The 11,656-nt window shown below is 36.5% G+C and overlaps 1 protein-coding gene across 3 annotated transcripts in view; it reads left to right on the plus strand.

The window, feature by feature from the left end:
• RUNDC3B (RUN domain containing 3B) overlaps positions 1-10,864 on the plus strand; it is a 48,965-nt gene extending 38,101 nt beyond the window's left edge. For 2 of the 3 annotated variants that reach the window (XM_079301712.1, XM_079301713.1), the window contains exons 9-11: positions 6,878-7,024; positions 7,395-7,510; positions 8,525-10,864. In XM_079301712.1, the coding sequence (XP_079157838.1) occupies positions 6,878-7,024; positions 7,395-7,510; positions 8,525-8,670 (409 nt within the window). In that variant the 3' untranslated portion in view covers positions 8,671-10,864. Of the gene's footprint in view, positions 1-911; positions 1,015-2,571; positions 2,618-6,877; positions 7,025-7,394; positions 7,511-8,524 lie in introns of those variants that run through there. The other variant, XM_079301711.1, reaches the window with a different exon arrangement.
• Positions 10,865-11,656: the final 792 nt, after the last annotated feature.

The following is an 11,656-nucleotide window of genomic DNA, read 5'->3' on the forward strand; positions in this document are numbered from 1 at the left end:
GTGTTGTGCCTGTTATCCTCCTCCTGAGAATCAGGCCTGGCTATTTGTCCATGGACATGAAGAATGTCAGTCACATGCTGCAGTGCTATTTTAGTGAGTCCATGCAAAGTTAACATATTATGGTATGTTTTAATCCATTCTGGATGTCTGTGCTCAGAAACCAAGTCTCTACTGCAGTTAGACTAGAATTCAGGAGTCCAGCTGCTGGTTTTTGCTGACAGTATAAACTTCCTCAAGTTATCCAAAGGTCAAAAAAATCGAAGGCTGTCTAAAATTGATAACTAATTTTGTTAGGATATAGTTCAAGATCTCCCTGAGAGACAATAAAGGAGGATTTAAAAAATGCTGAAGAAGCTCAAGGGTATCTGTTCTGTGGCACAAGTAGTGCCATCAACACGAAGATCTGTTGGTCAGTCAGAATAAGAAAATGTGTTGCAGTAGGACATTCCTGCTTCTTTTTTCACTGCAGCAACTGCCTTTAGAAAGTCTACTGGCATCTAACTGCTCTGGCATCTAGTTTGGAGAGCAGTCAGTGTACAGGGCACAAATCTGAGAGAGGTGGCATATTGCAGCATCAAAATCTACTGGTAAGTAGCTCATTTTCATACCTGCTGATCTAATTTCTCAAAGTCCAATGACATACCAGTCCAGACAGCTCACTGCGTGCTGCAGTACTGACAGCTCAGGAGTTCCCTTTTTATTTGGAATTGCTTTTCCAGATTTTATTTATATTCATGTATGCTATCAATTTGAGTTTGCATTCCATATTTCCTATCTTAAATAAAGGTTTTTAAAACTTGTTCTTATGCGAATGTTTTTATTTTTTTTAAGCTTTTATTTTCACTTTTACTTTTCACTACTCAGGTAGTTCTTGAACTGGAACACTCATCTGATGTAATTCCCTTTCTTAGGGAATTAGGCTGTTTGGTTTATTTCCTGTCTTCATCTGCTGGTAGGAGGGCAAATTGCCAACTGAACTGGCATTTTCTGGATTTGGAGAAATTAAACTTGCAGGTAAGAAATTACTGATTTTTCATAGGTATAATTAGAAACAGAACGGCCTTTCTTATTGAACAAAAAAGCCTGTGTAAATGGAACTTTTGTAATAGGCTTCCAATGAATCTGCATTTGATCCAAGGGAAATTGGAAATCCAGAATAACTGAAATGAGACCAGAAATTGTATGTAGTTACACAGGAAAGGCTTTTCTACATAGCTTGGGCTAAACTATTCTAAATTCTATTTACTTACTTATTTTTCAAGTCTCAGATGCAATATAGTTACAGAATAGTAAGTGACCAGCTATAATCATTTATATAATTTCTGTTATGCATGCAGGAACTCAACATACAGGTTGATTTTTGTCTCTCTTTCTATTAAGTCAGGTCACAGTTTCAAGATGTAGAAGTCTTACATGTGTTAATTCAAAGCAGTAATCTTTTAATCTCTTGAGAGGCAACTGAGCTGCCAAAAGATTTTTGATGCTTCATTTACAGAGTAGACCCTAACATGATGGTGCCAGAACTGAAAGGCAGCAGGGATGGAAATGGGCAGTAATTTGTCAATTTCATCTTATTTTTTTGTATGGACCTTACAAGAATATATCCTGCATGTGCTTAATACTCTCAAAATAATAAATCATTAAATAAACATCTCAAAATAATAAAAGTTGAGTAAATCTGCAAGTAAATATTCTGCAGAGTACCTGACAAACAGGGTGAGTGAACAGTCAAGGAGAAGGATGTTTATTGGAAGACTTCACTAATCACATTTCCTTGCTTCTTAAATACACAATTAAAGAACTGGTAGTCAAGAGCATGCAGGGATATTTCTGGGAGTTGTTGGATAAACCTGATGAATGCTCTGGCTGCTTCTGTTATTCTTGAATGAACATAAGTAAATTTACAGGCCTGGAGGGAGCCTGTGTATCTGCAGACACTTATTTCCACCCTGGGAGTATGTTAGTATTGATTAGTTAATGACTCACCAGTAATCTTTTGTAGTAGGCAGGAATTCTTTAGCACAATGTTTTTACTGAACAGGTTTTTTTGTTATTGAAGAGGAGCCTAATTTTAATAGTAGTTCTTGGTATAGAGAACAATAAATATAAATGTAAGGCAAATATTTGATAGTTTTTAATGATGTACTTTAGTATTAAGATGTTCTAATCTCTTTTCCTGATTGTTTTGCCAAAGTTATTATTTGCAGTAGTATTTTAAATTTATGTGGAGGTTTTTGGGTTTTTTTCAGATATTAAAAAAAAAAATCCCACCACAATTCAAGTGTCATAAAGGTTATCCTGGGACAGTATGGCGAGACTGTATATATTATACTTAAATAATTATATTATGGAAAAATCTATAGTGTGAAGTATAGGGTATTTGGTCATTTTAAAAGAAATGCCCTAATTCCAGCTGGGGCAGAGTTAATTTTCTTCCTAGTAGCTGGTACAGTGCTATTTTTTGGATTCAGTTTGAGATTAGTGTTGGTAATAGACTGATGTTTTGGTTATTGTTGAATGTTCTTTCTCAGCCTATCTCTTTACTATTTCTTTATTTTATAAAATTTGCAGAACTTGAAACATTATATGAAGTTATCTTATGAAAGTGTTGTTTGGGGTAAGGACTGCTAAAGGTACAGCTGTTTACGTTCTGTAGATTATAGAACATCTGCTGCTACTTTTTTTGCTGACATGATTGGAAAGAGATGGAAATAATTGTAGACATGGAGGATGCCAGTTAGAAGGGAAGCTCACAGGCTCTCAGGCAATCAAGAATTTTTTCATGCCTAGATTAGAGAATGTACCATAAATGGGTTTAACCTCCCTGCTCTCATCATAAGGTTTTAGATAATCTTCCTACACTGCACAAAACCTGCACTCTGCAGTCCCACAGTGATACCCTGTTCAGCCATATCTCACACACTGCCTGTCTTTCATTCACAAAACAGCTGTACAATCTCTTACTGGGATCCACTGTGTTCTCCATGTACCAGCTACCTTCCTGAGATTATTACTTTCAGACACTGTTTTTATCTTCTTTTCCAGACTGATGAAAATAACCTAATAGCTTAGTGTATATGCTTGTTTTCACTCAGGTTTAATTGTATTTCTTTGGTTTTTATCTTCTTCCTTTAGTAAATCCTACTGGCCTCACTTACCCTATTTTCTTTTTGGAGTGTCCTTGCTTTTACTCCTATATTAAATGGCTTAACATAATGTCTTACAAACCTTATTTTCAATCATCCTTCAGTCTTCACAGCTACAAAACCAATAGAACCATATTATATTGAACTTAATTTAAAAATAGGACTAAATACACATTGCAGTCTTGGTATGAGGAAGAGTCCTGCCCCAAACCCTGCAGCCCCTCTGCTGGGAGTTGGCCAGCCTGGTTACAGTGTTTACATTCTGGGGAACAAGGGCACTACTGCAGAAATTCAGTGTGCCTGAGTTAGATGTCAGATTATCAGATTAAATAAATTGTTCTCCTTTGAGAGCTGTTAACCTCTAGAAAACATTTCTTTTGTCTGAACAAGAGCAGGACAGCACTAGATAGTCTTGCACAGCTATTTTTCACATTGAGTTTTGAAATTTGTATTTGCTTTTTTCATTAAAACTTGACCATATTTGCTTCCTTTTTAACTTTTTCCTATAGTAAATGCTTTTGTATCCACCTCTTTTCCTGGTTTTGGATATTTGTAGCAGGATCATCTTTTCTCATGGTGATTAAAAGTGTGAGGATTCTGTATGCTGTGTTGACATAGTGCTTATGGACATGGTTTAGTGATGGGCTTATGGTTGAACTCAATGATCTTGAAGGTCTTTTCCAACCTATATGGTTCTATGTTTCTGTGCTGACTCTTCAAATAAGTTTGGTTAAACAAAAGGAGTGCCAGTTCTTGCATATCAAGAGAATTGCTGTCTGCAGGCAAAGCCTTTATAATGGCTCTCTGCTGCAGTGGAATCTTATACTTGAAAAATATCTGCAAAAGAGCAAAGGGCTAAATAATCTACAAAGCTGATAAAAATAGTTGGTTACTAATAGCATCTGCTGTACATATTTTGTCTAACATTTATTGTCTACACTACTATTTTTTTATATATTTGATATCATTCTGGGGCTGATTTTGTAATTTCAAATCTATTTTTACATATTTTAAAGGTTTAAAGGTTCAAAATAAAGGTTTTAAGAGGAGAATATTTAGTTCTGTATCCTACTTCATACCTGGTTTTCTTCCTGAGCATGGTGGAGTGGTTTAAGAAGTGATTAATTGAAACTATTTTTAAATGTTATGTTAAACTTTCTGGAGAAGTTTGGTGAGAATTTGCTTCAGAATTTCTTTGTTCACACAGAAAAGGTGAAATTTTAGGTTAGGGTATAAAGATGTATGGAATATAGAAATATAGATGTATTCAAGGTGGAAACCTACATCAAATGCAAAACTTCCACTGTTAGCAATTTGTCTGTAGGTCTGTCTGTGACAGCATATGGGGGTTGTCCAAATGGAAATTTTGCATGTACATGTTACATGTGTGTATTTACATTCAGGCTGTGGGCATAGTTGCTCATATAAATTGTGTCCTGTTATGAAACTTCTGTGAAAATATTCAAGATGTCCTGAATAAGGAGGTGATGTAATGTACCTGGCAAACCTCATAAGAACTTGCTATCTTGCTATTTCAGTTTCCTCAAATCAACAAACCTGTACCAACCCTGTGTAATGCTTGATGTTCCTCAGGGGATTAGGGTTTTACATGGGGAAGTGAATACCATTCCAGATACTTGAAATTACTGAGAGCTTTGGGTTAGTAAAGTGGTTATTCCTGTAGACCTCTTAGGAGGTTGAGGGTGAGGATCCCTGGGTAGAAAAGTTGATTGTTTACTTGCAAGTTTCTTGAAACCAGTTTTTATCACGGTTGTGCTTCATCCCCTTCTCTGCAATAAAACTCTGAATGTGTCTCCTCTGTGAAACTCAGCTGCTAAAAATTTCTTACTGAGTTTACTACTGTCTTACTTTGTTTTGTGGGAAATTTTGGCTCTTTGCACACTGTTATTTGCCCTTACAGTGGTTTCTGTCTAAACAGTTCAAATACCACCAGAATAATAACTGTATTGTAAAAATTGACCTGTTGAAAATGTTATTGGAAAATTCATGTAAATGTATGTGAGCCATGAATAGTTATTTAATTTGCTGTGCAGTTTGGCATTTCGGATAGCAACACGGCATTTGCCTTTGAACTTCTGAGTACATTTGGTATGGAAATGAGTACATTAGCTTTTTGCTTCAGGCCACAGACAGTTAAACTCCTTGTAGAGCAACATTTTAGTATTGTCTAGTGTTTTGTGGATTAGAGGACTTATAAAATCCAATTACAAAATGCTACTGCTTTTATTTCTAGTTATTCTACAGCAATGTAAGGGCAGATCAAAAGTTGCCTTGTGCTATTGGAAAAAGGCTGGCCTTGTCTTGGAGCCTGAAAAACTATGTACTTTCCTTATTTCTGTAGATTCAAACTTTTGGCAGGCATTTTCCATTACTGGCATATTAGCCTATTCAGCTCTAAAATTTTAGAGGACTGATTTTACTTTCTTGGAAATTTGAGGCAAAAATCATTTGAGCCTTTAAGATATTCAGTTTACCTTTTTATATCAGTTACAGACATAGTTACTAGAAACTGTAAGGTGATAAAATAATTATGTATCATATTTTGCCAGAAAACATACAGTGGAATTAACATGTCTGTTTTTAGTTCATTTTGGAAAAATATTGAAGGACTGATGCAAGGGTTTGCAAAAAAAATTGGTGTGATGGAAGCACATCACAGTGGGCTTGCAAAATAGCTGCCCTGTCAATTACCATTATGCTGGTAGAAAGAACCTCTTAAATGCAGTTGCTTTTTTTAATTGCTTTTGTAGAAAGATTCAAATATCAGCTTTTTTGTTTCATTTTGTTTTTGTTCCTAAATATGTCTCAATGTGTTTCTAAGTTGCTTCCCCTAGGTAAAGCAAGCAGTCTAAGGTGCTTTGTGAAAATTGCTGTCTGTTGGTCACTTGAGGTAGACTATCTGGATGGTCACTAGTGTGCTCTCCTGGGCTCAGTTTTGGGGTCAGTCTTGTTCAATATCTTTATTGATGATCTGGATGTGGAAATTGAGATCACCCTCAGTGAATTTGCAGATGACACTAAGTTGGGTGGGAATGTTGATCTGCTGGAGGTAGGAAGGCTCTCCAGAGAGATCTGAACAGATTTGATCAATGGGCTGAAGACAATTGCATGAGGTTCAAGAAGGTGAAGTGCCAGGTCCTGCTCTTAGGTCATCCCCTGCAGTGCTACAGGCTGGAGGAGGAGAGGCTGTTTGGCAGAAATCACATCCTGTGAGGAACATCTAGGGGAGCTGAGGGTGTTTAGTCTGGTGGAGGCTCAGCAGGTTCCTCATTGCTCTCTGCAGGTTCCTGAAAGGAGTTTGTAGTGAGTGCACTGCCCTGGCTGCAGTGACAGAACCCAAAGAAATGGCTTTAAGATGAGACTTAAGTGGAGAGATTCAGATTTAGAAACTACAAAATTTCTCTCACTGTTCAGGTGGTCAGGCTGAAATAGACTGCTCAGGGAGATGGTGGAGTCACCATTTGTGGAGGCTCAAGAGGCATCTGGGTCTGGCCTGGGTGATGTGGTTTAGGGGTTACAGTGGCAGTGCTGGGTGATGGTTAGACTGGATGATCTTGAAGGTCCCTTCCAACCAAATGATTCTATGATCATCTATGTCCTGGTTCTCCTTTATCCTAAGGAACTGCATTTAAATTTTTGTTTTGCTTTTTTTTTTTTTTTTTTTTTTTTTTTTTTTTTTTTTTTTTTTTTTTGTGTGTGTGTGTTTCCAGAACTGTGCTAAAGAATAATGACTTGAGATCAAGACAAGAATTAACTACTCACCTCACCAATCAGTGGCCTTCCCCAGGAGCTCTGGATGTCAATGCTGTTGCCTTGGACACTCTACTCTATAGAAAACACAATCAACAATGGGATGAGTAAGTTTCATATTTGTTTTGATTCCCCCTTAGAAGAACAGGAAAACTGAAAATTATGTATTTCACTCAGCATACTTTGGAAATATCCTATTGGAGTCACTTGTTACAATGTACAAAGATCACTGGTAACTAAAATCAGTTTCTCTTGATTTCCATAAAAATTTTCTTTCTTTGGATTAATTCTTTTTAAAAGAGCAGAAAAATAAATCATTGCTTAAGGAAAGAACTGGTTTAGGGAATAAACAAAAATAGTGTTTAAGAGAAGAAAGATTACCTGCATAGGTTTTTTTAGAAAAATTTTTAGGGAGAGTTGAAGATACCTAGTTAGATCTTATAAATGTGTTGCTATCAAATATTACTTGCTTTGCAGGAAAAGTTTTCAAAGTCTGGACCAACTTTCAGCAGAAGTTAGTCTTTCTCAATCCTCTCTGGATCCAGGTCACTCACAGGATGGGAAGCAAGATGGAATTAACTTGTTGAATGAAGGTACAGAGCCAGTCTAATATCTTCTTTTAATTTTGTTCTTCACAGTTCTGAACCTCAATCCCTGTGAGACATTTTCTGTGTGAAGAAAATACACATTGGAAAACATAATTTTCATTGTCATGCAAAGTGTTTCAGTTTCCCTAAGGACTCTGCTTCAAATAAGTTTGGATTTATGAAGATACCTCACTCCCCTTTATTTAAAGCTAAGCTTCAAATACGTTGTACATCTCTTCCAGTCAGCTTCACTACAAGGAGTATCTGCTGACATCTTTCTACTACAACAAACTCCTTATATTTCCTTTTTTTGGTTTTAGAATAATGATTAAATGCACTGGATCTGCAACTACACTATCATTCTTACATTTATCATTTATCTGGAGATGCAGCCTGACAGTGTTTCCATTAAAACAGAGAGAGGAACATGATATGAGCTATCTGTAAGAATGTAATATGTGCACACAACCCCTTTCAAACCGGGATGCTTGTCAAAGCTTAGCTGCTCCATCTTGTGGGCAATTCTGAAAAAGCAGGAAAATGTTGGAAGATTTGTGAAATAGTAGTATTTTGGGAATAGAATATAAATTGTTACAAAAGAATACTTTTTTAATCTCATAAATTCTAAGCTAAATAGACTTGCCAATACAAAACCTTAGTGTTACATAACTGCTAGATGTATTTTTTTTTTAATATCAAGGATAAGTAATTTTGAAGTTTTGCCTTTTTGTTTGTTTTTTTTTTTTTTTAACTGTAAGCAGTATTAAAATCTAATTTAATTCAAGACTGATTTCAGCCCAGCCTGTAAGGCATGGATAGGGATCTCTGTAGCACCTGGATAGGGAAGGTATGGTGTAAGTTGTCTGCCCAGTTGCATTTATGAAACATGCCTGTGCTGAAGCATACTGTGGAATTCACAGTAGTGTAGATTAAACAGCTTCTTCTGTTCTCTCAATTTATTGTGGTCAACTAATCTTGTGCTACAAAAATTAGTAGCTTAATTCTTATTTTTCTTAACAGGAAAAGAAGACACACCATCATTACTTGGTCTTTGTGGCTCTCTTACATCAGTAGCAAGCTACAAGTCTCTCACAAGTCTGAAATCAAGTGAATACCTTGCAAGTCCCACAACAGAGATGACAAGTCCAGGCTTAACACCATCTTGAGATGCACATAAGAAGGAAGAGCTTTCTGTTGTATGCATTTGGTTTATCCATAAGATGACTTGAAGACTGCTAGTTCTGAGTTTAAAAAAAGCTGCTTTATTTTTTTCTTGTCATGGATACCTTTATAATTCACAAATTTGCTTTTTCTTTTCCCCAGAGGACTTTTCAGATATTCTATTTTAGTCTGGAATTACTTAAATCTCTTGGTCAGGTATAGAATGTATAATCTGATGTTTATGACTGGTTTTTAAAATGAAACAGTTGGAAATCAGACCCATACTTAAATGCTGTCAGCTTTGTTTCTCCTTGCACTAGCCTGGACCATCTCTAGCCACGTACTCTGCAGTGCTTTAAATATTTATCAACTCCTGCAGAACAGACAGGGAATCCTGAACACCAGTCTTTGTAGGCAAATAAATACCTAAAAACCCAGCTTTTCATCTGTGTATGTTGTGTAGGACTTCAGATAGCATATTTAACCTATCAACAGCTTTTCACAAGTTGACTCAGTGTTAGGTTTTTGCATTCCTGTTAATATCATGGCACTTAGGAGATGACCCAGTCACACTGAAACACAAACTCTTGAAATTGCATGTGAATAACAAATGTAACTTGATCATACAAATCAAGCATACATAGCGATTTCTAAATGGTGAGCAAAGTCACTAAATGCTTTTAAGTGGCCTGGGTTACAGATAATCTAACATTATACAGAAGCTTCTTGCTGAAAAGATGGGGACAGTGAATGATGGGGGTAAGCATCTTGTGAAGTTTGGATTCTGTGTTTATTGGCAAGATTCCAAGGAAAGTGAAAAAGGGGAAAGAATGTAATGACTGTATTTGTGTGTCAAAAGACTTTTCTCATCCCTGTAGTAGTGCAGTTGGTATTTTTCTTGCTTAAGTAATACAGCAGAATTTCTGTAAGCCAATTTTCTCAAATTACTTGCCATTGATTTAAATTACTGATAGGAGGAAAAAAAAGGGAGACATTTTTTTAAAATGCAACTAACTTTCCAGATTACCCTACAATTTCAAAGTTTGCAAAATAATTTTTGAATTGCAAACTATATTCTTAATTCTTTGTAAAATACAATGGATCCTTTATCTATGAATTTTGCTAATCAAGGTAATGCTTATCAGTATGATTAGTAACTTTTTAAACAAAAGTGAAATGCATGTAAGTATGTTGTATTTATAAGTGCTAGGGAAAATGCTTTTTTGTGCCAAAGAAGTTTCATACATTGTTTACATGAGTAGCTGCAATACAAGACAGATTTTTAATTATTGCTTACTCCTAGGTGTTTACAGTATGTCACTACACTCTGTACAGGTTTAGTTGATTTGCCTCTTGTGATGATACCTTGGCACTACTACTTTAAATTGATCATCAGAGGGAGGGCTTGAAAGAAAGACAATTTGTTCTACCTTAACTGAAATATTTAGTCTTTTTAAGTATGAGGCTATGCATTTCTGGAACTCTAGGCACTGTTGGATTTAGCTAGAGGATAAGAATCCATCTCCTCAACTGTCTAGTCCATGCTGCTGGAGGTCGCTACATCCATGGCAGGGTACTCAACCACTTATGCTATTTTAATGCAGAATTTTAAAGCAGTTTAACAAAACCACCAGGTCTTTCAAGCCCTCATGAACCCACACAGGTAATTTCTCTGTAATAAACTCTGACCATTAAATCCCTTCATACACCCTGAGAATGTCCATTACTTCATGGAACTTTTTTTGTTATCACATTAAGCACCTGTTTCTTGAGTAACATTATTAAATATAAATTTGTAAACTAGAGATGCATTTTTATTACAAATAAATTGAGGGAATACAGATTCCACAAGTTAACATTCTGCATCAATGTACAGTGATTAAATCAGTCTTGTTTGCTGTTAAACACTTTTCACAGCACATCAGTGTTTTGGAGGGGGCAGTAATCATGATCTTCAGTCATGTTCACTGATGGCTCTTTTCTCAGAGCTACATGTGTCGTTTAGCTGAAGTCTTTTATGTAGTCTGACGTGTTTCTGGGTGTCATTTTGTGCATGGGCAATCAGTTATGTGCATCTTTCTCAGTTCTAAACATTATCCATTTTTTAAAAGAGAATTTTGAACCACCAAAACTGTATGTTTTGTTGCTTTGATGTTCCATAAATGTTGCATGTAAATTAAAAATTTTGTATCATCACTAGTTACAATGTGTTGTCTCTCTTTTAATCACACAGGATAAAGTAAGACCATTCAGAAAATTACAGCATTACTGAGTTTATAGCAAATACTTCCTTGCACAAAGGAGAGACTGGTTTTCTTGCTCTGTATCATTGTCATCCACTACCTGCTGCTACTATTTTCTCTTAGGCCTTATTTTGTAAATTTACATTCAAAAGTCACAGTGGAAGAACAGTGTTAAGCATCTCCTCTGGCAGCACCATGGTACCTAATGTCTTTACAAGTAGAGTATTTTTCAGTGTGTGAGGAATTTTCACCATGGACTGAACTCCATTTCTTGGGTAAAGCACACCCAAATGTCAGTGTCATAATGATCTGACTACTGAGTTGCTTTTGCATCGGTATCCCCCTCATTAAAATACACAAAAAATAAATAGAATTCAACAATTGCATTGAAAATGCATGAAAGGAGGGAGGTAGTGAGGGTAGTTAAAAAGTAATTTAAATCATACAGAGGCAGCTCTAATTTAGTAATTCAAGTGCCTACAGGCAAGTGCAGTGCTGCAGCTGTTCCACCAGGAGTGCAGCACACTGGGGCAGAGGGTGGCTGTGCCTGTGGCAGCAGCCTGAACATGCTCTTCCCTTCAGAGGAGCACAGGGTGAGTCAGGCTGGCATGGAATCACCTGTCCTTATGCCAGCACCCTTGGCCTTCCAAGACAGGTGACTCCACAGAAAGTGTGCATGGCCTGGCCCTGCCTTGGAGTATTTTAGCAGGGACAACTTGCACCTCCCAGAACCATGCCAAGGAGTGTT

The sequence above is a fragment of the Erithacus rubecula genome, assembly GCF_903797595.1.
Source record: "Erithacus rubecula genome assembly, chromosome: 3".
In the NCBI taxonomy this organism is placed as follows: Eukaryota; Metazoa; Chordata; class Aves; order Passeriformes; family Muscicapidae; genus Erithacus; species Erithacus rubecula.